Here is a 24,498-nt window from a genome sequence, read left to right on the forward strand (position 1 = left end):
ATGAGCCAATCATTTGGCTAAATGATTGGCGTGTTTGTTCATTATGAGCCACAACACCGGCAGGTATGTTCATGGCCAGACCAATCAACATGCTAAAGGAGAGTCTAGTAAAGTTCTATATGGAGAGGCTGCAGACCTGGAGCACAGGCATACAGCCCAGGCAGTTCTTGACCAGGGAGTTTCACAACCCAGACCAAAATAATCATTAAGCTCCAAAGGGGCAGACCTCAGCGCAAAGTTAAAACCAGAAGACAACAGCCAAACACGGTTAGTTCCCTATCAATCTCTAGTTCTCCTTTATAGTATGACAACAATGTTCCTGATAACATTTGGATTCTGACTTTTTTTCAGATTTGTTTTGGGGCTTTTTCTGCCTTTATTCGATAGGACAGTATAGGCTGACAGGAAATGGGGAGAGAGAAAGATGGGGAGTGACATGCAGCAAAGGCCGTCGGGATCGGGACTTGAACCCACTACGCCAGCGGTCCAGGCCGGATTCTGATTACTTTTTACACCACTTGAAACCAAGGCAGGCGTGCCGAGAGAAGCAGGCTTGGTGTCCCGTGAGGTGCTCCCATGCTAGGTCATGAACATCAAAATTCATGAACACAGCATCAAATTGACCCCATATTTGAATCACATATTGAGGGCCCTCTAAACAACGCAGAGCCAAAAGCGATTTCCCGTAGACCCATATGGGGTTAACACAAATGCTACATGATTTGTTTTCACCAAATTAGGTACAAAGGATCTTGTGAGTCATGTCAAAATGAGTCAAACAAGCTTTTGCTATTCCATGCTGTTTGTCTGTAATTGGCTTAAAATATAGTGGGCTGGGCCTATTTCTTACAAAAAAAAAACACCTACTGTATAGACGGATTTCCGCGCGACGTCATCACAGAGCAGAATGCGCAATCTGCGCATGCCTGGGGGAAACGAATTGTTGCGCCGTTCACTCTGTTGTTATATTCGGGAGTTAGCTAGCCATAATTCTGCTATTATAGGCATAATAGGCATAATGCTGCTATTATATACAAACAGATACAACTTCCAACAAATCATTTTTATTGAGTAAACAAGGTATTACAAACTGCATAATTTAATCTACTTTCATTAAACCCGGTGAAGATCATTTCTTTTATGAATGGACATTTGACCAGAGCTGCTGCGGGTAATGGCGCCCTCTATAGGCTTAGTTGGCTTACCCCCTCCTCTGCGCGGTCATATCCTCTCAATGTTACAGTGTCATGAACGCAGCATCTAATAAACCCCAAAATGTGAGGGGTCTCTACAGAGCCAAAAGCTCTGTTACTTCTGCGCAAGGGTTGCCCCACATGTCGTACAAATGCTACCCCAGCTTCCTCGCATCCTCGCTGCAACCCACGACTTACAGTATATGCAGTTATGGGTATAGGAAACCCAGCCTGGCGGAAGTGCTCAGAGGAGTACCGTTTTGTAGTTCTAAATGTTCAAACTTATACATCTTCATATATCCTGCAATACTAAATGAGGACAAAGATAGCAAAGAACAATTTTATAAAGCTCCTTTAGTGGTGTTTTTGCAGGGAGAAAAATACTCGGGGTGGGGTGAGTCACCCACAAACGTCTTTCCTTCCTTTCTGTTTTGTATTAAGAGGAAATAGCCACATTGGTGGTTTCATGTGTTTCACAACTGTTTCAGAGTGTCTTATTGTTTTTGACATGGTATAGAAGTAGACCTTTTGGTTTCTACTGCTAAATTGAAGAAAATGCACACCCAGTCCTATTTTCTTATTATCTCAATTATAATTTTTAGAGGTAAGTTCATTATTATTATTATTATCATTATTGGAGTATTTTACCCGGTTTGTTTTGCATATCTAACATAGCTCCAAATGTTTTATTTAAAACAGTGAGGCCAACTCTCGCATTATGATTAATAGCACAAAACAAATTGTGTACTAAAAAGGAGATAAATGAACACTTGTGCATACGGAATTTGCTTCAATATTTTATAGACACTGAATGATTAACTTCACAGATATATCTTTTTGCAGACATAGATATAAACTGGTGTTTTTTGTATATAACTCAACATAAACAACATATTTTCAATTACTTCTTTTGTCAAGTGACAAGGTCATATGACGAAATATAATCATTGATGACACTATCCTACCTCTATCCTTTCAGGATCACAGGCCACAGACTGGACCATGGCAGTTACACCTGTGGTTAACGGCAGCAGGGGGAGTAAAGCAGTCCTGCCCTGTTCCTTCACTCACCCCAAACAAGTAGAATACTCTGGGATGATCACAGTTAAATGGTTAAAGAACAGCGATCTGTTCTTTCAATGTAAAGTGCAAAATAACACGCAGGAAGGAGTTACAGACTGTGTGTCTGGGACCAACCTGCATTATTCACTGGATGGAGACCCTAGACAAGGACAGATCTCCTTACTGATCAACCAGCTGGAGCTGAGGGACAATGGAACATACATCTGCCGTGTAGAGCTGGAACAGAAGAAAGACAGTTTTGAAAAGAAAACACAGATCTATGTCACAGGTGAGTTTTGTATTGGGGCACTCATCCCTAGCCTACACTGTCTGTGCACAAATATCCCCTCCACACCATTATTAATTGAATTTTAAGCCATAAAGGGAAGATAAAAAGGATGTTGTTGAAGAATGACTCTGTAATACTAGAAGGGGATAATAATGTGTTATTTTGAGCATTTCATCTCACCCCCAGCAAAGGTTCAAATCCTGAGTCTCTCCCAGGTCGAAACACCCCCCAGTCCAGATGGCACCACAGAGCACCACCTTAACTGTGACGCTGAGGGAAATCCTCCGCCAAACATCACGTGGTTCACCTCCTCCAAGGGGGCAGTACATCACAATGTCCAGCCTAAACAACATGGGCCCTATAGGCTGAGTAGCTCCGTCCCCTACCTGGTGGGCGATGTGTACACCTGCAAGGCAGAGAACCAGCTGGGGAGTGTAGAGAGACAGTTCCCTAGCAGTAGTACACTGAGAGTAAGCCTCATTGTGTGTGGGAGTTCTTTAATACTGCTGCTGTTCTTTGGTGTGGTGATTTTCTATCTGAGAAAAAGAGGTAGGCGGCTACATTATACTGTTTTGCATGGCACAATAATGTAAACGTGGGGGTACTGACATTAATGAAATCATGCACTGATCTATCTGATGACATCAAGCCAATTGAAAAACTCTCTTCTCCTAAAAGGTTTAAAATATTCCAATAGCAGGTGAGATTTTTTAATAGTATATCAATTGTCAGTGTCAAACACTTTTCCAACACTTCATAGTTTTTTTCTTTCCTCAGCTGTCAAAGGCGACCTGAGTCCAACACTGAACATGACACAGGTTTGTTGATGTTTATGTTGTCTTACAAAGAAACAGGCCATATTCATTTAGTTTTATAAATACAAAGAGTTAAAAGAGTGATTAAAGAGGAAGATACATTTGACTAAACATAATGAATAAATAAATAACTTACAGACAAAAAATATAATTTTTAAACTGTCATGGCACAAGGACATCTTGATATGGAGATACCACATGTGAAAATAGTTTACTTCTCCAACTGGTCAGTGAGTGTGGTTGAAAATGCCCTAAAATTAACGCTGTTACTTTGCTCTTAACATTCTATAAATGTTTAAATGCCATGCATGCTTTTATTACATTTTATATTTCATATTTTAACAGCCCAATCTAACAATTCTCCCATTTATGATAATGCAGAAATGGGTAAGTCACTGAACCTATATGATTCAAAGTTATTATTGTGTAATGTATCTACGCCAAACTGTTTTGCTTACATCGTTCATGTTATTTAGAAATAACATTTTGTTATCTGTAATCATGCCAGCGACCAGCCACCAGTTGAGCAGCTCTGACAATCAAAGAGATGACGCTACAGAGCTTCAGTTGGTTTATTCAACCATCAACCTGCCCTCCTCTCCTCTATGTGAGTCATTTTACTCTATAGGCTAGGACAAACTGGTGTTATTATTACCCCTATTGTGATATTTAAACATGGAGGCACTCAAAAAGCACACTGAAATGTCTGCAACTAATTTGCTCTGCTCTCTTCTTTGTGAAGTGACTAAACAACATATTGAGACGAGTGAGAGCAGTGCTTTAATAGCCTACTGTTTTCACAGATACTTAAACATAAACCATTTGATACTACACAGTAAAGTTCTCAGTGTTAACTCTGACCCTTATGGGTCCATTTGGTTTCATTCATTTGCACACTATAAGTTACAAATGGAGAAATTAGTTTTGAGGATTTTATTCGGTAGCTTACTAGCTTTGCATCTCATGTGGTCTTTGTTGTAATATTATGATAAATCGCCACAGGTTAGTGAGTCCTATTAAGAAAATCACTATTCTTTTACAATGCAAACAGTACAAGCTCCCAAATGTCTTATTATTCCAATTTCCCAAAACACATTAACACATTTCAGTGTGATAGAACAAGCATTGATTTTATTAGACCAGTTCCCGTTGGGCACCAGCCTACTTGGAAACAATGCAAGTTAGAAATGTATGTGTGAACAGGGCCGAAATTGTATCACATTTGACTTGCAATTCGTTTGTACTATTGCACTCTTCTCCTTTAATAAATAATCCAGAATAAAACTCACAACAATAAAATATAAATGCACAATAAAGTGCTGGGTGCGTAATTACTGTGAGTCCTATCTGAACTAATTGTTTGTCGACTACGCCACTTTTGTTATAGAGGGAAGTCCCCTTTGAATACACTTTAACTTCTTCTTCAGGCTTTCACAGGTTCGAGGTTAACTGGTAAGTTTCAATACTTTTGGTTTTGAGAATACAACACTGGCATGAGAATATCCCTTTAAGAAACTGGACACGAATACAGTGTATCAAAAAAGGTAAGTCATATTTATTGGGTCCCTAATACATTGGCTTCTGTGCCTTAAAAACAATCAAATAAACACTATACTAATAAAACCTATATAAACATACAAAACACAATTAATCTACACAACAACTATAAAATAAATTATAAAGTTGTGCAAATTACGCGGGGCTTAATCACAAGGGTTCCTTAGCATGGGGGGTTTCTGTGCAACAAATACTTTTCAAGTAAAGTGCTGTGCCAATAAAGTGCTTCAAGATACTCAACACGGTTTGTTCAGGGGTAATGCTGCATGTCCATATATGGGGGTAAGATGGGAAAGGGTTTGAGGCCAGTCGTCTTCGTCTTCTCTCTTCTTTCTCTCCGCCTGCAATTATAGAGATCTAGACCAGTTCACTGTGCATTTACACGATACATTTGCGTTGTCTCAGGCAGTGGTTATACAGGGATTCAACGTTGCTTGTTCGAATACTCACTCGCCAGCCAGGTTTTTACACCTGGCGCTGAGTTGGTTGCGTATGCAACGTTATCGCCACTTTCCAGTCTCAGCGCTCCTTATATGGTCTGGTCTCACTCGTCTCTCATATGGTCTGGTCTCACTCGCCTCTTCCTCCCCTTCGGTTCGATCGCTTTCTCCTCTTGGTTTCTCCTTTGAATGTAGGCACACCTCGGCTTCCAAACTCCTAGGTGGCTGGTATGTCTACTTCATCTATGCACTCCTCTACTCCGTGTCTCGGCACAACCTTCCCCTCTGCTGTCCTTCTCCTCACTGACGCCTCTGTCACTTGGGTGCTCTGTTCTCTCTTTCAAACGGTCCCGCCTCCGCTTTTGTACCTGCCAAACCACACCTCCCTCTTCTTTCATTTGTCCGTGGTGACAGTCTGTCTGGGGACATTGGCCATGACCGTGGCCTTGGGCGTGACCGCGTGACTGCCGCTCTGCCACTCAATGTCTCTCAATACATGTGACCAGTGGATCATGGGGAAAACAATTATAAACAATACAGTGCGTAATAATAATTGGTACAAAAATAATAAGATGGTGGGGTTAAATGAGGCAATTATACACATTAAGCACCAATAAAAACAAATTACAAAAGTTTTAAGAACCCCTCATTTCACCCTTGTCACATTCCCCCCTACTTTTTCGTTGGCAGTCCCTGGCAACTGGTTCTAAACGTCATGCCCGTACCTCTCAGGTGGCTGTCCTTGGTTCGCTCTTCCAGAGCGCCGCGGACCTTCAGGTTCCCTAGGACCGGGGAAAAACCCTACATAAGGCGGCCATATTGGTCCCACCGGTTCGGCTACTGGGGCAGGTTCGGGGCTCTCCATCGGTGACCTGGGGGCTATACACACTTTTAATGCATTCCTATGGATCGTTCTATCTCGCCCTCCTTTTTCAGGTCGGATCCTGTATACTAGGCCCGCATCCCCCACCCTCTCCAATACCACAAAAGGTTCTGGGTCCCACCATGGGCCCAGTTTACCTTGTCCCTGTCGGTTCCGGTTTCGTACCCACACCCTCTCTCCAGGTAACAATGGTGGCATACCGGCTCGGCGGTCATAGACCTGTTTACGCTGTCCTGCTATATGCACCATTTTTTTCTCGGCTGTCCTATACGCTGTGGCCATTCGTTTCTGGTGATCTTGCACCCAATCTCCCACTCCCATTCGATTTCGTGACAACGGTACTCCTAATGCTACATCTACCGGACGCCTCAGGTGGCGACCAAACATTAAGTACGCAGGCGCATAACCTGTCGCACCATGTTCAGTATTGTTATAAGCGTGTACTAACTCAGGTAAGTGTTCATTCCATCTGCCTTGGCGATCAGTATCTAGAGAGCGCAACATGTTTAACAGTGTTTGATTAAACCTCTCCACCCCCCCATTACCAGCTGGGTGGTAAGGGGTGGTGCGACTCTTAGTAATACCGTATGTATGACACAATTGCTGCATTAATTCGGATTCAAAATTCGGGCCTCGGTCCGAATGGAAACGAGCCGGGCAACCGAATGGCTGAATAATATGTGTCCAAAGCGCACGGACAGTCGTGGGCGCAGTTTGGTCACGCGTTGGAATAGCCCAACTGTACCTGGTGAATAAATCGGTTGCTACAAGAATATTCTGCCATGCGTCATTCGGCCTACCTAATGTGAGAAAATCAATAGCCACTACCTCCATAGGATACGATACTTCGAATGGCTGTAAGGGGGCCCTGGGCTCTATCCTGTCTTTCAGTAGGCTGCAGGCAACACAACCTCGCTGGAACTGTCGCACCGCCCCCTCCATGCCCGGCCAGTAGAACCGGCGCCGAAGCTGCGCCAAAGTCCGGTCCACTCCGGCGTGTGCCGAGGCCTCATGGAGTCCTTTCCACACCTCCTCTCGTCGCGCCCCTGGACAAACAAGCTGTAAGTAACATTCTTGTGTATGCTGATCAATCACTTGCCTATACAACACATTGTCTCTGATGCGCAACCGGTCCCACTGTCGTAACATTTGCCTGGCTTCCCGTGACCAACTCCTCTTCTCCATAAGGGTAGGCAGTTTCCTCCGCTCTACGCAACTCTTCACCATCTGGATGTCCGGATCTCGATCCTGTGTTCCCCGCCACTCAGCTCCAGCCCACCCGTCCTCTCTCTCCACCGGTGCCAACTCCACTACGGCCACTCCTACAGGTTGAACAGGGAACCTAGACAGGGCATCTGCGTTCGCATTGCTTTTTCCAGGTCGGTACTTTATATCATAGGTGAATGATGCTAGCTGGGCTGCCCAGCGCTGTTCCACCGCGCCTAGTCGAGCTGTTTGAAGATGCGCAACAGGATTGTTATCTGTATAAATCGTAAAATGAGCGCCAGTTAAGTAATCTTTAAATTTTTCGGTCACTGCCCATTTAAGTGCCAAGAGTTCTAATTTAAAGGAGCTATAATTTGCATCATTTTGTTCGGTAGGGTGTAGACTTCGGCTGGCGTAGGCGATTACTCGCTCCTGGCCATCTTGGACCTGTGCCAGAACGGCGCCGAGCCCGCGGCCACTCGCATCAGTATACACTACAAACGGTCGGTCATAATCTGCATAAGCCAGTATTGGAGCCTGCGTAAGGGCAGTTTTAAGAGCATCAAACGAGTTTTGGCATTCAGGGGACCACTCTATTTTACACTGATGGGACTTCACATCATTCGGGACTCCGATCAACAAACTATTTAACGGCCTAGCTATGGCAGCAAATGAGGACACGAAGCGGCGATAATAACCAGCCAGACCTAGAAAAGCGCGGACCTCGCGGACAGTCGAGGGTGGGGTCCAGTCTCTTACCGCAGCCAACTTTTCAGGGTCCGGGCGCACTCCCTCTTTGTCTACAACGTGGCCCAAGAACTTTACCTCCGGTTGGAGAAGCTTGCATTTATCGAGGCGCAGTTTCAATCCGTGTCTCCACAGCCGCTCGAAAACCTGGTCAAGGTGCTGCATGTGAGAGGAAAAGTCAGGTGAATATACAATAATGTCATCGAGGTACACTAATAATGACTCTGTCACCTGGCCACTCAAGCATCGCTGCATTAATCTTTGGAAGGTCGCGGGGGCGTTACATAAACCGAACGGCATACGTTGGAACTCGAACAGTCCTAAAGGGGTGGTAAACGCTGTCTTTTCTCGATCCCGAGGGTCCATACCCACCTGCCAATAACCGCTGGCCAGGTCGAGTGTGGAGAACCACTGAGCCTTGGTCAGGCTTGTTAAAGTCTCTTCAATCCGAGGTAAAGGGAAGGCATCTTTGTGCGTCACGGCATTCAGTTTACGGTAGTCGACACAGAAACGCCAGCTGCCATCTTTCTTCTTCACCAGGACAATGGGCGCTGCCCAGGGACTGCAACTCTCTTTTATCACTCCCTTGTCCAGCATGTCACTCAATAAGGTCTTCATTTCTCTATACATGGAGGGCGGCAGCGGTCGGTGCCTCTCGCGGATGGGTGCCGCGTCTCCAGTTGGTATTTGGTGTTGCACCACGTCCGTCTGCCCAAAATCTTCATTATGGACTGCAAACACCTTCTTCCATTTACACATCATCGCATGCAGCTCTTCTCTCTGCTGGTCAGGTAGGTCATCTCGCCGGGTCAACGCCTCCATCTCCTCAGGTAAGGTCTTCACGGGTCCCTCGTCTTCGATGCTCACCAGGGACACTTCCACGGCTCCGTCGGTTCCTAGGGACAGGTTCAGGTCTCGTCGTCCACGGACGTCGGCCTCCTCCACTGGATATAGCTTCCCTAACTTTTGATGTCTGCCCACGGTCACGCTATACGCGTGGGGGTTGCAGATGCGCACGGGGACTCGGCCATTACGCACGGTGACCAACGCTCGGGCCACTCCCAGATCAGTTCCTTCCGGCATGGCCTCCATCAGGGCCTCGTATTCGGCTCCATTTGGACCTTTCCAGGCACGGCCCCATACTACTAACTCACTGCGGGCGGGGACTCGGATTCTCCGTCGGCCGACAGGCCACACATAGCCCAATGCTCCGTCTTCGTGGGTCACTGCCTCCACTCTCCTACAGGCGGCGAATGCTTTTTTCCATGGTGTCCTCTCCTGTTGGCATGGAAACACAGACCTCCCAGAGAGTTTAAATAATGCATGCCACACTGCGTGGACTACGTTCATCCCAATGATCAGCGGCTCAATACAATGTTCATCTTTTACAATTACGATTCCTCTTCCCGGTATTTTCAGTCCTTCTAATTCTAAATCGAATATGGCATAGCCAGAATAGGGTAGATCAAGGCCGTTTGCTGCCCGTAGGCTAAACACCAGAGGCCCATTTTCCATTTTATCTTGCGAGAACTTTTCGTTAAACAAACTCTGCTGCATCAATGTGACTTGAGACCCCGTATCTAATAAACCCCTCATTTGGACTCCCCCCATTGTTATCCCAATTGTCGGACATTCCCCCACAAACACTTCATTGGCCCTTAACTTTTTTTGTGAACGTTGCACCTCTGCCCCCCGGACCTCGGCGACAGGGCGTACTAGTTTAACTGACTTCGGTCGGATCTACAGAATCTCGCTATATGACCCGCCTGTCTACACTGGCTACATATCGGCCTACCTCCTTCATCCCATTCGTAGCGCTGAGAGGCCGTATACCGTCGCTCAGGTGGCGGTGGAGTGCGCGCTCGTGCGTCATTGGTGCCAGTGCGGAGGAGCGGTCTGATTTCTTTCATGAGTTCCTGCGTGAATCCTTGCATTTGAGTTTTTACGTCGTCCATGATTTCCTGTTTTAATTTTTCTCTCCAAGCAGGGTCCTGAGAAGGGTAGGGGACAGAAATAGGATTAACAGCGTGGCACGTTATTTCAGTAGTTCCATGTTCAGCAGCTAACAGGTAGGCTTCTTCGCGTAAAGCAGCAAAATCTTCATCTGGGTGTCGTCGAGCATATATTTTTAAGGCTTGGCCCAGGGGGCCCTCAGCTAAACCCATAACAAACTGATCACGAAGAATGGCTTCGGAGGGAGCGGTGCTTGGGTCGTGCTGCCGCAGCCCACAAAACAGCTCTCTAAGTCTCAGGGTGTAAGTTTGTACATTCTCTCCTGCGCGCTGTGCGCACCGATAGAATAGTGAGCGCATTTCTGCGACAGAGACAGTTTCTTTATATACAGCATCTAAGTATTTAAAAACTTTTGCCACTGTGTCGCGTTCGCCCTCCTCAACCACACTAATCTGCCGTTTAGCTTCGTTGGTTAGCGTTTTAATTATAATAGCAACTTTCCTGATTTCTGGTAGTTCCTGGGTACTTAATAATCCTCTAATCTGGTCTTTCCATTCCCTATATTTACTCTCGCCTTCTGTTCCACCAAAGGTGGGTAACCATGGGGCACCGGGATACACCGCCATCATCATCATTCTGAATCCGTAAAGCAAAAAACAAAAAGCAACAAAAACAACAAAACAGTACAGTTTCTCTTAAGGGTATTCTCATGTGTTTGTTCTCAACCAGTCCTGCCGCCAACGCCAAATATGTGAACAGGGCCGAAATTGTATCACATTTGACTTGCAATTCGTTTGTACTATTGCACTCTTCTCCTTTAATAAATAATCCAGAATAAAACTCACAACAATAAAATATAAATGCACAATAAAGTGCTGGGTGCGTAATTACTGTGAGTCCTATCTGAACTAATTGTTTGTCGACTACGCCACTTTTGTTATAGAGGGAAGTCCCCTTTGAATACACTTTAACTTCTTCTTCAGGCTTTCACAGGTTCGAGGTTAACTGGTAAGTTTCAATACTTTTGGTTTTGAGAATACAACACTGGCATGAGAATATCCCTTTAAGAAACTGGACACGAATACAGTGTATCAAAAAAGGTAAGTCATATTTATTGGGTCCCTAATACATTGGCTTCTGTGCCTTAAAAACAATCAAATAAACACTATACTAATAAAACCTATATAAACATACAAAACACAATTAATCTACACAACAACTATAAAATAAATTATAAAGTTGTGCAAATTACGCGGGGCTTAATCACAAGGGTTCCTTAGCATGGGGGGTTTCTGTGCAACAAATACTTTTCAAGTAAAGTGCTGTGCCAATAAAGTGCTTCAAGATACTCAACACGGTTTGTTCAGGGGTAATGCTGCATGTCCATATATGGGGGTAAGATGGGAAAGGGTTTGAGGCCAGTCGTCTTCGTCTTCTCTCTTCTTTCTCTCCGCCTGCAATTATAGAGATCTAGACCAGTTCACTGTGCATTTACACGATACATTTGCGTTGTCTCAGGCAGTGGTTATACAGGGATTCAACGTTGCTTGTTCGAATACTCACTCGCCAGCCAGGTTTTTACACCTGGCGCTGAGTTGGTTGCGTATGCAACGTTATCGCCACTTTCCAGTCTCAGCGCTCCTTATATGGTCTGGTCTCACTCGTCTCTCATATGGTCTGGTCTCACTCGCCTCTTCCTCCCCTTCGGTTCGATCGCTTTCTCCTCTTGGTTTCTCCTTTGAATGTAGGCACACCTCGGCTTCCAAACTCCTAGGTGGCTGGTATGTCTACTTCATCTATGCACTCCTCTACTCCGTGTCTCGGCACAACCTTCCCCTCTGCTGTCCTTCTCCTCACTGACGCCTCTGTCACTTGGGTGCTCTGTTCTCTCTTTCAAACGGTCCCGCCTCCGCTTTTGTACCTGCCAAACCACACCTCCCTCTTCTTTCATTTGTCCGTGGTGACAGTCTGTCTGGGGACATTGGCCATGACCGTGGCCTTGGGCGTGACCGCGTGACTGCCGCTCTGCCACTCAATGTCTCTCAATACATGTGACCAGTGGATCATGGGGAAAACAATTATAAACAATACAGTGCGTAATAATAATTGGTACAAAAATAATAAGATGGTGGGGTTAAATGAGGCAATTATACACATTAAGCACCAATAAAAACAAATTACAAAAGTTTTAAGAACCCCTCATTTCACCCTTGTCACATATGCACCACCCAGTTGTATCTGTCTGTCTACCTGTGTCCCTTTTCTGTCTGCCTGTGTCCCTTTTATGCTCATATACAGAGATCCCTGATATCATCAGTATATATAATATATGGGTCAAGTATACCTGTCTGTCTGTCTGTCTGTCTGTCTGTCTGTCTGTGTCCCTTTTATGCCCATTCATAAACTACAGACGTATGTACAGAGATTCCATGCATTTATTGTAAGATTATAAAACATCTCACTGTTTTTTTTAAAAAGCTCTCCAGACAGGGTTTCCATTCTCAACACAAGGCAGTGATGAGTCATGTGAGTCAATATGGTTTGATCCTGCAACCATCCCATATCCATAATATATTAAAGTTCAGCGTAATAGCACTGCAACAATCTTTTTTTGCCACAACAGGGTACTACTATAGGTGTGGTTTCAAATCATGAAATGAGAGAATACCTATTTAGAATATTTCACATTCGGGATTATTAATGACTTTCACTATTTTGTCATTTCAGGTGTCATCTATTCCCCTCTGAACATCCCACAATAACTCCATATTAATCTGTAATAATGCTGTAGTATTACCAATTATTCTGGATCTAATTAAACAAACTTTAACAGACTCTTTTTTTTAAAGACTTTTTCTTTACTGACTCAAACCTATATGTACTGTTTGTTCATAAGACCTGTTCTTATGGAATTGTGCACAAACATTACTGATTTAGATAATTGACTGCATATGATGCTTTAAAATCTCTTTTATGAACCTGTGCAATGTGCACCCTCATACCTTTATTGGCTGATGTAATTACCGGTACTTGAATTTTATTTAGCCTCTGCAGGATCAATAAAATGCTTTATTTGGAGATTGATTAGGAGAACACAAAGAATGACTATTCTGTTAAATCTGATGTCTATATAGTAGTATCTATATAGTCTAAAATGCTCTTATAGCTTACTTTGTGTAATACAATGTAATTCAATTATGATGTAATGTATTTTGTGCTGACTCTATAGTGATGGGAGCAATAGGCTGTCCTACTCCCTCAGATCCAAAGACCAGTTAATTGTATTTTGTGAAGTGGGAAGAAATAATACCATTACTGCATGCATCAAAAGTGATCAACAAACTATACAATAAAAACTGGTCAAACATTGGCCAAATTGACAAATAATATAAGAAAGAGGAAAAACAATTTAAAATAGCCAACCTACAAGCTTGTAGATCTGCTATTTTCACAGTCACAATGTTTATCTGTGGAAGCGAAAATGTAATGCCTCAACTCCTACATTCCAAGTGCTTGTGAGGGTGGGGGTCCCCAGTTCAAATATGATTATTTTGGGGGGTCACGGCCTGAAAAGGTTGAGAACCACGGTTACAAAAGACAATGAATCAATTTGTATCAATTTAATTTGTCATGCAGTGGTAGAGAAATTAGAGACTAGGCTACCTTGTTGTCAATGTTGCGGTAATGATGGGCTGCCAGGGAGGGGCGTTGTTTGCCTACTATGGCGATGCAGGTGCAGTCAGCGTCCTTCTCCACGCGTCTCGTCAGGTCAGCGCGTGTGCGCATGGTGCGCGCACTCTGGAATAATGAGCCGCTTTTGGTTCTATTCTCTTTTTCTTTTCTTAGCTATTAAAAGTCCAAGTTTGATCCTCTTCGTTTGTTTCGCTGTTTATGTGTATATTCATTACAGAACGCGCTGAAGCAATGTGCCAAATGAAAGGATGAGGAGGAGGAGGATAGAACAATGGACGGGCGTACAGGATCACGGTAGCCTAGGCTACTGTTAGCTCTGGTCCATAGCGTTAGAAGCGTTAGAAGGAGTTAAGGAGAAACTCCATCTAACGCTATGGACCAATGTGGTGTTTTATCACGATGACGATGATGATGATGATGGACTGTGTTTGTTCCTGACTGGTTTTGAAACCGAACAGCCAACAGCGATAATAACACCTAATGATTAAAGCAAGCAGATTCTTTTTTTTTTTATATAAATAAAAGCATGCATGCACGGTGAATGAAATCAACAGATATACTGTACAGGTGTGCAGCGCACCAGGCATTTCTGTGCACCTCAATGTTAAATTTGCTGTTTTTCCTAAATGTAAAATAAATTAAGAATAAATGTAGCCTATGGGAAATGGTTGGATATCTGAACATGCACGGCACATCATTATCAGACATAGACGTAGCCTACCCCTCAAAATATCCCCGAAATGACTGGATATCACAGGGTTTGCAGCAATTTGTAGAAATTATATAAGTATTGGGCCTTAAATGTAATTTAAAAAATATTATGTAGGCTTTTTGGCCCCTCATTTATAAAATAAATAAACAAAATAAATACTTTTTTTTTTAAATGGTGCCTAGAAATAGCTGGTGCACTGAATGGATTCCAAATCAACAACCAGAGTAAGGATATTATAGCCTAGGTAAAGTTTTCAAATAATTGTAGTGAAGTAAATAAACAAAATAAAGAAATAAAATAAGGCTACTAATTTGCCTCTGAGATGTAGTGGAGTAGAAGTATGAAGTATAGGCAAATAGTAGCCTTAGCCTACCTCAAAACTAGGCTATAGCCCTACTTGACTTAAGCAGCCAGTAGGCTACTCGAGTAAATGTAGCCTATAGTTAGCCTACGCCAACTAGTAGGCTAATATAATTATGGGGAATACATCAATGTATTAAACAACTACTTCTCACATTAGAGATATGACACATTCCTTTTTACAGTGTTATAATATGACGTGAATATATTTATTTACAGCTCAACAACATTAGTGTTCAATCACTCTCAGTTATAATATATCAGCCATTCACACCGCGATAGCGCGATTCCATCCGGGCTATGGGACACAATAAGACCGTGCATGCGGGCTATGGGACACCTGGCTTGCACAGCTCGAGCACATCAAGTAAAACATGACACATTCTGGGCGGGAATGAAGCAGCGGCTGTTTAGCTCTGTTTACCTTGTTATAAACCTTAATATCTATCTCACAACCATGTCATTTGAGCTGTAATTACAAGAACTACAGTGTGGAAAGTAAGTGCATTTACTTAAGTACTGTACTTAAAGTACAATTTTGAGGTATTTGTACTTTACTTGAGTATTTTTAATTTCCAATACTTTTACTTCTACTTCACTACATCTCGACTCAGAGGCAAATATTGTACTTTTATACTGCAATTATTTGAAAACTTTATTTACTAGTTACTTAGTAGATTTTGATTATTATTACAAAACATTACCCACTTCAGCCCTATATATACATTTTGGCTATTTGAAAATAGCAGATCTACAAGCTCACAACACGTTGTGACCTTGTAGATTGGTTATTTTAAAAAGATTTGTATACATTTTGAAAACTTTTGGTACTTAAAGTATATTTTGATGCCAATACTTACAGTAGCCATCTTATCTTATTCTTCTCATAGGACGCTGCAGGCAGATTCAGAACCAGAACAAGGACACAATGGATGTTCAGGAGAATCCTCCAAGACAAGGGACAAGCTTTGGCCTCACCACCGACCTACATGGACAAGATGAAGAGGAGGAAGAGTCACCAGATGTGAGCCCCCCTGTGGGCTTAACAGCCTGATATTAGTTGTATGACCGACAGTGTCCTGTGCTGTAAATAGCTGATCTACGTGCTTGTAGATCTGCTGTTTTTGGTGTATGTGGATACTACCGTCATTCGTATTTAAATTGTAGCCGATATATTATGGATAACTGACAGTCTACACTCTACAGCAGTGGTTCTCAACCTGTGGGTCAGTGATTGATTTTTTGGGGGGTCCCTGAATGACAGTGAAGTGACAATTTAAAGACTTTTAAGACCTTTTTAATACCTTAAAGAAATGAAAAAGAAAAAGACCATTACTGCATAAAAAGTAATCAACAAACTAACTGGTCAAACATTGGCCAAATTCTCAAATATTATAAGAAAGAGGCAAAATATTGTATCTGTGGAACCGAGTAAAAAGAAATGTAATACCTCAACTCCTGCATTGCTTATCAGGGTGGAGGGGTCCCCAGTTCAAATATCATTATTTTGGGGGTCACAGCCTGAAAAGGTTGAGAACCACTGGTCTACAGCACAGTTCATGTCAAAATGTGCTGCTCTTTCATGTCTAATGATGATACACTATTACATGAATGATGTGTGTGTCTCTTCTCCATAGGTGTTATTGAGTGTTCTGGCACAGAATGACCAGGTGGGCCTGTGCTTTTATGACAGCAGAGACTCTTCCTTGCATTACATGGCAGATACTCCTGACAACAACGAGCTCCACCTGCTGTCTAGAGGTGAACTACAATGGCACTGATCAGTTTAATGTTCAGAACATGTACTATTCATGAATCAAGTCAAAAATGTATCTTGTTATTAACCTTTTTTTAATCTTCCGTCTTATTTCTCTATGGTCTCATTCTGTCATCTTAGTTCTCCAGGAAGTCAGTCCCAACGTGATCATTACCAGCGCAAAGCAGGAGCGCAGGATGGTTCGCTTCATGCAGAGACTCGGTGGGGCAATATGCACAAAATATACTGCCATTGTTTTTGATATATATCTCTGATACAGTGTGACTTATAGGTGGTTCAAACTAGCAATAACAGTGAACAATGTTTCTCTAGTCTACCCATATGAACTTCAAAGTTATTCACTCATGAAATGAACCATTCTTTCACTTATTTGATCTCCATCCACAAGCAGCAATTTTCTCTGTTCCCTCGTTATCACAGCTTCCAATCCGGACTACAAACCAGAGGTGGTGACTTATCCATATGTTGACTTTGGTAAAAGAAAAATAATAAAGCAACATAATGTTTTGGTTTTAGTTTTGCATGACAAAAATAATTGTATGATTGTGTCTCATATTGCACTTGTCCCTATGGCTCCCACGTGATGTTTCTCATGGTGTAGGTCTGGAGGTCAGTAAGCAGAGGCTACTGTCTGCCCACCTGCCTTTCCTTCCTCCCTCCATCACTGAAAGAGAGAAGCTGTCCTACCTTTCTTCCTGCATCTCATTCAACTCTCCCCTTATGGTGAGCAAATTAAAATTAACCCTTACTGTCAGTGGCTGGGAAGTTAGTTTATACTGCAAGCCACTATGGCAGGTAACCAGCTGTACACTCAAAGGTAAAAAGGTAAAGTAATCTAAGTGGCTACTTCAACCAGCCTCTGTGGCTGCTGTTTGGATTTCTTGCTTTGCTACACACAGCACTTCAATCAGTCCATCATTTTGCAGCTGATCAACTGTGTGTGCGTGTGTGCGTGTGTGCGTGTGTGTGTGTGTGTGTGTGTGTGTGTGTGTGCGTGTGCGCGCTTGTGTGTGTGCTTGTGTGCGTGTGCGTGCGTGTTAGTTGCGGGCTGTGGGTGCCCTGTTGAAATGCTTGGACAGAAGGAGAGTGGGAGTGGAGCTGGAAGACAGCAGTGTAGGAGTTCCTATTTTACAGGTCCACACCTTCACACTGTAAGAAACTCATGGCGGGTCATGACTCACAGAATACCAGGGAGACCTGTACTTTAACCAGTATTTATTCTCTGAAATGGTGATGTTGTGTTGTATTCAATTTTCTCATAGAAAAGATGTGGTGTATGTGGACCGGGACACATACAGGTGAGAGTATTCTAAGATGTGCACAACACAGTACACACACGTATTAGAGAAAGGAGGGGAGAGATCACCATGTATTGTACTGTATGTGTCCAGTGTACTGCAGATCTTTAAGGCAGAACTTCACCCATCAGTGTACAAGCTGCAGTCTGGCGAGAAGGAGGGACTCAGTCTCTTTGGTACGTGACATCAGTGTTTCAGTACTTCACCTCCCCAGACCTTTGTAGTGGTGTGTGTTTCACTTCCCTCTTACCCTTACTTGTGTATTGCAGGGATACTAAACCGCTGCAGGTCCAAGTTTGGCTCCAGAATGCTACGGTGAAAATTGCTTGAGACACAGAAATTACCACAGCTTAGAAGAACTGTAAATGACATAAAATGAAACATATGCCATTAGTTTTCTATGATGCATTTGTTGGTGTAGCAGTACTTGTGGCCTTGTTGTGAATGTGAGTGATGGCCTTTTCTCTCACAGTCAGTGGTTCCTGCGGCCAACACGTGACCTGGCAGTTTTAAACAGGAGGCAGGAAGTGATCCGTTTCTTCACAACGCCACGCAACTCTGACGCCCTCAACACTCTTCAGTCTACACTACGCAACATCAGGAACATCCCAGTAAACTCTGACCCATAACCTCTGATTCCTGTGCATCTCTGTACCCCATCACCTAAATCACTAACCACAGATGACATTTTATTTGCCTGAAGTTTGTGTCCCTGCATGTCCATTTTGTTTGTGTTTGTGTGTGTGATTGCACATCTGTACTCTTTGTGTGGTAGACCTTGCTGCGCAGGATGTCTCTCTCTCACACCAAAGTCACTGACTGGCAGAGTCTCTACAAGGTAACAGCTATTTGGTTCATGATGTCACCAGACAGTTAAAGTAATACTAGGTAACTTTTTCAACAAAACTAAAGTTAAATTGTATATATTTTGTGAGTGGCAAATGTTTCACAACACCCACTCCATGAATTTCACCCCCGAAAGCCTTTTCTATTATAATTTCTATTGAAAAGGTGGCTCGGTGAGCCTTTCCCGCAAAAATGTCATCCGGCCGGAAAACGGAAACGCACCGGTTTCCTATTTGGCCCGGAACTACCGCACCAGTTTCCTGTTTGGCCAGGAACTACCGCGCTAATAACAAAAAGGAATCTCACGCTGTTTTTAAGAGATTGTAGGATTTGAAGATCGAAAAACAACAGAAAAAGAAAACACAGCTCACGGTAACTAAAGCTCCACTGGCTAAGAGAAACGATCCACAGATAGTATAAAACAATTAAAAGAACGCTTTTTGAAACGCTTCCGTCTTCCGGTGAAAACAAATGGAATTCTGGGTAACGGAGGAATAAACAAACGGCCTGCAGTGACGGTAATGACCAGCAGAGGCTGCTAAAAATCGTCATTTGTGGACCTGCATTGTATTACTTTAATGTGCATGGCAATGCATAATATATTACAACGTTTTTGTGTGTTAGACGGTGTATAGTGCAGTGTGCATCAGAGACACAGTGCGCCTCTTGCCTCAGTCCATTCAGCTCTTCCGTGAAATCAGTGAGGGTTTCTCTGATGACCTACAATACATCACCTCTGTCATCAGCAGGGTGGTGAGTTCTCTCCCTCTATCTCTGTTCTCTTTGTCTCACCCAAACATTTGTGGTATGACCACACATACGTATATGTATGTGATTTGATTACACGTGCTGTATGCACTCCTATGAAATTGAATTATCTCTCATCTTCACATTCATTAGTTCTTTCCTGCAATTTTCGAGTGTCAATTTGTTTGAATGTGTTTTTGTGTAGGTGGATTTTGAGAGCAGTGCAACAGAGAACCGCTTCACAATTAAACCAAATGTGGACCCTGCAATCGATGAGAGTGAGTGTGCCCTTTCCTTTCCATATTTAAAACTAGAGCTTTCTGCAAATAGTAAACATGTTTTCTGTTCAAAATGCAGGTTGTTTTATGACAGCACACATGTATACATAGAATAAAACATTTTCTCTGCACATCCTCCATAGAGAAGAGGAAGATGATGGGGTTGTCAGACTTCCTGACAGATGTGGCAAGGAGAGAGCTGGAACACCTGGACGCTCGCATCCCATCTTGTTGTGCGATCTATATCCCTCTGGTGTGATACAGTCATGTCTACCTACAACGCTGGCAGTTGAATTTAAAAACAATTCTCTGCACTTATTTGATTTATGTATACACATAGTAATTCCTGATTCATGATTTCCAGAAGTTATGTGAAGATAACATAGTTTCTCCAGGATGCCCACACTTGTGTCCACACCCACAGTAGAGAAGCAGATATGAGTGATATGCAAAAACATTAAGTGCAAGCACAACATTTCTTATTCAGATAGGCTTCCTGCTGTCTGTCCCCCGGCTGCCCAGCATGGTGGACAAAGAGGATTTTGAGATACCGGGACTTGACTTCATGGTGTGTTTTTCTATGTGATTGAGTTTTCACCCAAATGCATGCATGTCCTCTCACACAGCAGACAAAATTGCTGCAATCGTGTCTGTGTTTGGTTGTCTAGTTTTTGTCAGATGAACGTCTACACTACCGTAGCCAAAGAACCAGAGAGCTGGATGATCTGCTGGGTGACTTACACTGTGACATCAGAGGTGCTTTTTGTGTTCCCCTGGTCTTATCCAACAATTACTTAGACGCCTGTCTTATACAACACCTGGATACCTGTCTTAGACAATATTTGATGCAATTTAGATACCTATGTTAGATTCTTAGCTCTCTTTCCTGCTGAAGTTTGTCTTCCTTCCTCTCAGACATGGAGACAGCTGTTATGACACAGCTTCAAACCATAACCCTGGAGAGGAGCTCTTCTCTGTACAAGGTAGGTAAATATGACACTAAATTTCCAGGTGTGTTTGTGTTTTTTTGGTTGCCCTCTGTCTGTTCTTTACGTGTGTCAAACATGGAAGAGGAAGAAATCAAATCACAGTGGCTAGGACAATGTGATGGATTTGACGGTATCCATAGCATAATGCCATCAGGTCACCCAGCAACACAGGTGGCAGTGAACACATAAGTAGGGCACATATGACCTATCTGTTCTGTTGTATATCTATGGTGTGCATTCTATAGGTTCTAGAGCTGAGTGCTGAGCTGGACTGCCTAATGGCTTTGAGCAGTGCCTCCCAGGAGTACGGTTACACCTCCCCCAAGTTAGCCAGCCACAGCCGCATAACACTCATACAGGCCAGGTACCCACTCATGCACATACACACATACAAATAGTCATCCACAGACACGTGTGCACCCACACCCAAAGTACACACACACACACACACACACACACACACATGCACACACGCGCACACGCACACACGCACACGCATGCATACACACACGCGTGCGCGCGACTTTGGAGGAATTTAATAGAGAGCCAGATTGATTTGAATTCCTTTGTCTTGCAGACACCCACTGTTCGAGCTGTGCTCACCCGTGTTTGTGGCCAACTCCTTCCATAGTTCTGAGTCACAGGGCCGACTTAAGATCATCACCGGACCCAACTCATCTGGCAAGAGCATCTACCTTAAACAGGTATTACAGTCAATACACTTCATCTGTCTCTGGCCATTTAGTTAACAACAGTGTAACGCCTCTACTCCGAATCTTATTAGCCGATCACAAACTCCTTTACCCCCCCCTGACTGACTTTGCTAGGTGGGTCTGGTTGTGTTCATGGCTCTGATTGGCTCAGACGTTCCAGTGAAGGAGGCAGAGATTGGTCTGGTAGACGGAATCTTCACACGCATGCAAAGCAGGGAGTCTGTGTCTCTGGGCCTCAGCACCTTCATGATAGACCTCAACCAGGTAACTGTTGTACGCCTACGCACATGCATTATACAGTGCGCTAACAGCTGTGTTTGTGTGGGCGTATACGTGTACATTTTCTGTGTACGTTTGTGTCTTTACTGATATTCCAACACTACTGTATCCAGGTCCACTCCCACTATCCTCCTGTTCAGGCATTGCAGGCATGCCGCCTACACACACACACACACACACACACACACACACACACACACACACACACACACACACACACACACACACACACACAGAGAGAAAGAAAGATACAGAGAAAGAAAGATAGAGAGAGAAAGACATAATAAATGTGCATAATATACATAATTATCTGTAAAAACAAATTGTGAATCTGAATGTGTCTGTATTCCAGATGGCCCACGCTCTGAACAACAGTAGCGGCAATTCACTGGTTCTCATCGATGAGTTCGGTAAAGGAACCAACACTGTAAGAAAACCTTGATTGTGCAAAAGTATACATGCATGCCTATATAATCTTTCTATATTTGCATTTGTATCACACAATTAACTATATTAATATTCTAATACTCTAGGTGGATGGCCTGTCCCTGTTGGCGGCATCAATCTCTCATTGGCTCAAAAGAGTTCCTGGGGAAGTTCCTCATGTCCTATTGGCTACTAACTTCCACAGTCTGCTCCAGATGGGCCTCCTCCCCTCCTCGGGGCAGCTGTCCCTGATGGTACTGACAGATTGGCATAATGTTGACGAATTGACAGTTACAGAAACATAACCAGACCTGACCCAATCAAACATCTGTGTGAGCATGTAAAGGATAGTTTATACTTAATCAAAGTAAAGAATTATGGTTGCATAATAATAATGGTGCAAAACAATGTCCTATACAGTAGAGTAGACATTTGCTGATACCAAATGACCAGTCAAACAGCTGCACTCAGCACTTTATAGCGTTGCTCTTTCCATTTTATGCTGTTTTTAAGTTTCTGTTTTGTATGTTAATTAATAGCTTATTTTTCTATATTTGTGTCTGTGTGTGTATGTTGAATTTTATTTGGGAGGAAACGCTGATGTTGTGTCGATGTATGATCAATTGATCAAAAACTATCTGATATCAGATCTGATGTCAGTATTTTGTGTGTGTGTGTGTGTGTGTGTGTGTGTGTGTGTGTGTGTGTGTGTGTGTGTGTGTTAGACTCTAGAGACTGCCGTGGACAAGGATGAGTTGGTGTTTCTGTACCAGCTGAAAGAAGGGATTTGCCGCTCCAGTTATGCTGCCAACATCGCTACACTGGCGGGCCTGCCAGCCAGCCTCGTACAGAGAGGAGTGGAGGTACACACGCACTTACACACAAAAAAAATAATATGTGTAGGCAGAGTGAGCCTTACTGTTTGTGTGGGTGTGTGCTTGGCAAGGTATCTGAACTGTACAGAACAGGAAAGACCATCAAACGCATCGACAGAAATTCTGATGATCAGGCCACCAGGTGAGTTCCTACTCAAACCATAACACGCAATTACAATACAAAGACAAAAGCATGAACTTGCATGGTATGGCTGTGTAATGTATATGTACTTGTGCCAGGTGTGCATCTGTGGTGGAGAAGTTCCTACATATGGACCTGGAGGACAAGGATGTTGATCTGCAGCGCTTCATGAAAGAAGTGATACTGCCCTCAGGTGGAGACCTACTGTAAATTATGTCCTGGCCTACACTGCTCAGTATAAGTTGGTTATTGCAGTGCTTCAGTCACAATTTGACTATGAAGTTAGGTCCCCACCACATTCACCATTCCTTTTTGCTCTTACGTCATAGTCATGATGTGGGGTTTCCCTTTCAAACAGATTTTTACTTTAATATAACCACATTAATAATCCTATTACTTGTTGTCTTTTTGGATTAAATAATTCTGTGGTACATGGTAATAATAATAAATGTTTTGCTGCAGAAAACATGAATCAACTTCCCACGTTATGTATTTTGTTCATTTTCATTAAAATACTGTACACTTGTACAAATGTTCAATAAATTACACACAAACGTACTACCTTCCTGTATTCCCGGACCAAGACTTTTAAGTACATGTTTTTTGTTTGGTTTTTTTTACATTTGACGCAATCATCACATTGACTATTTTCTACTGCTGTTATGTGTCCTGGTGAAGAAATCCCACTGGTTTGACACAACCATCAAAGGTTTTTCACTATTTTGCAAAGAACAGCTGATGGGTTTTTTTTATACGGTAAATGGTGCATTTATATAGCGCTTTTTATCCAAAGCGCTTTACATGGATGGTTTACATGGATTACATTCACCCATTCACACACACATTCATACACCGATGGCAGAGGAAACCATGCAAGGCACCAACCTGTTCATCGGGAGCAATTAGGGGTTCAGCGTCTTGCTCAAGGACACTTCGACACTAACTCTTCTGGGGGAGCCATGATATATCAAGAGAAGGAGGGACTCAGGATAATCTTGTTGGTTAAATCCCCTGTGAGGTGCCAGATTGTTAGTATAGCCACAGTCAGGTACAGGGGTGTGTTGATGTGAATGTTGTGTGCTGCGTTGCAGAAGGGTGTGTGACAGCAGTGCTTGGTCATGACATAGACAATGGTGTTGAAGAACTCCACTGTGGTCTCCGTCCCACACTCCTCTTCCTTCACACAGCCCAGGGTCTTGACATCCAGGCCATCCGCTA

General features: G+C 43.2%; 2 protein-coding genes across 4 annotated transcripts; both read left to right on the forward strand.

The window, feature by feature from the left end:
- The first annotated feature begins 1,718 nt into the window (after positions 1-1,718).
- On the forward strand, positions 1,719-12,925 carry siglec15l (sialic acid binding Ig-like lectin 15, like). Of its 3 annotated transcripts, XM_084051990.1 has the most exons (9): positions 1,719-1,797; positions 2,173-2,544; positions 2,731-3,093; positions 3,223-3,244; positions 3,322-3,362; positions 3,705-3,746; positions 3,868-3,966; positions 12,624-12,671; positions 12,873-12,925. In XM_084051990.1, the coding sequence occupies exons 1-9, from the start codon at positions 1,749-1,751 to the stop codon at positions 12,905-12,907; spliced, it is 1,071 nt and encodes a 356-aa protein (XP_083908116.1). In that variant the 5' UTR covers positions 1,719-1,748; the 3' UTR covers positions 12,908-12,925. The 3 variants fall into 3 exon arrangements, with proteins under 3 accessions (XP_083908116.1, XP_083908117.1, XP_083908118.1); XM_084051991.1 differs by lacking the exon at positions 3,705-3,746; XM_084051992.1 differs by lacking the exons at positions 3,223-3,244; positions 3,322-3,362; positions 3,705-3,746.
- Positions 12,926-15,838: 2,913 nt separating this feature from the next.
- On the forward strand, positions 15,839-23,645 carry msh5 (mutS homolog 5; the record flags this gene model as incomplete). The annotated part of the gene is made up of 25 exons (XM_084052292.1): positions 15,839-15,934; positions 16,548-16,671; positions 16,808-16,888; positions 17,108-17,161; positions 17,289-17,410; positions 17,729-17,838; positions 17,950-17,985; positions 18,079-18,161; positions 18,255-18,300; positions 18,458-18,596; positions 18,761-18,823; positions 19,456-19,584; positions 19,784-19,856; positions 20,000-20,109; positions 20,344-20,424; positions 20,525-20,612; positions 20,772-20,839; positions 21,091-21,209; positions 21,423-21,549; positions 21,673-21,822; positions 22,190-22,264; positions 22,371-22,517; positions 22,989-23,126; positions 23,210-23,280; positions 23,379-23,645. 25 exons carry the CDS (start codon positions 15,839-15,841, stop codon positions 23,488-23,490), a joined length of 2,442 nt encoding a protein of 813 aa, XP_083908418.1. The 3' UTR covers positions 23,491-23,645.
- Between the last annotated feature and the right edge of the window lie 853 nt (positions 23,646-24,498).

This window comes from Gymnoscopelus microlampas (assembly GCF_963454915.1).
Source record: "Gymnoscopelus microlampas genome assembly, chromosome: 3".
NCBI lineage: Eukaryota > Metazoa > Chordata > Actinopteri > Myctophiformes > Myctophidae > Gymnoscopelus > Gymnoscopelus microlampas.

Bases quoted from the DNA above. Each gene is read 5' to 3' on its own strand.
- siglec15l (XM_084051990.1), top strand. From the start codon at position 1,749: ATGCACACCCAGTCCTATTTTCTTATTATCTCAATTATAATTTTTAGA. The intron at 3,245-3,321 runs GTGAGATTTTTT...TTCTTTCCTCAG, and splicing joins TTAAAATATTCCAATAGCAG to CTGTCAAAGGCGACCTGAGT. The intron at 3,747-3,867 runs GTAAGTCACTGA...TAATCATGCCAG, and splicing joins TTATGATAATGCAGAAATGG to CGACCAGCCACCAGTTGAGC.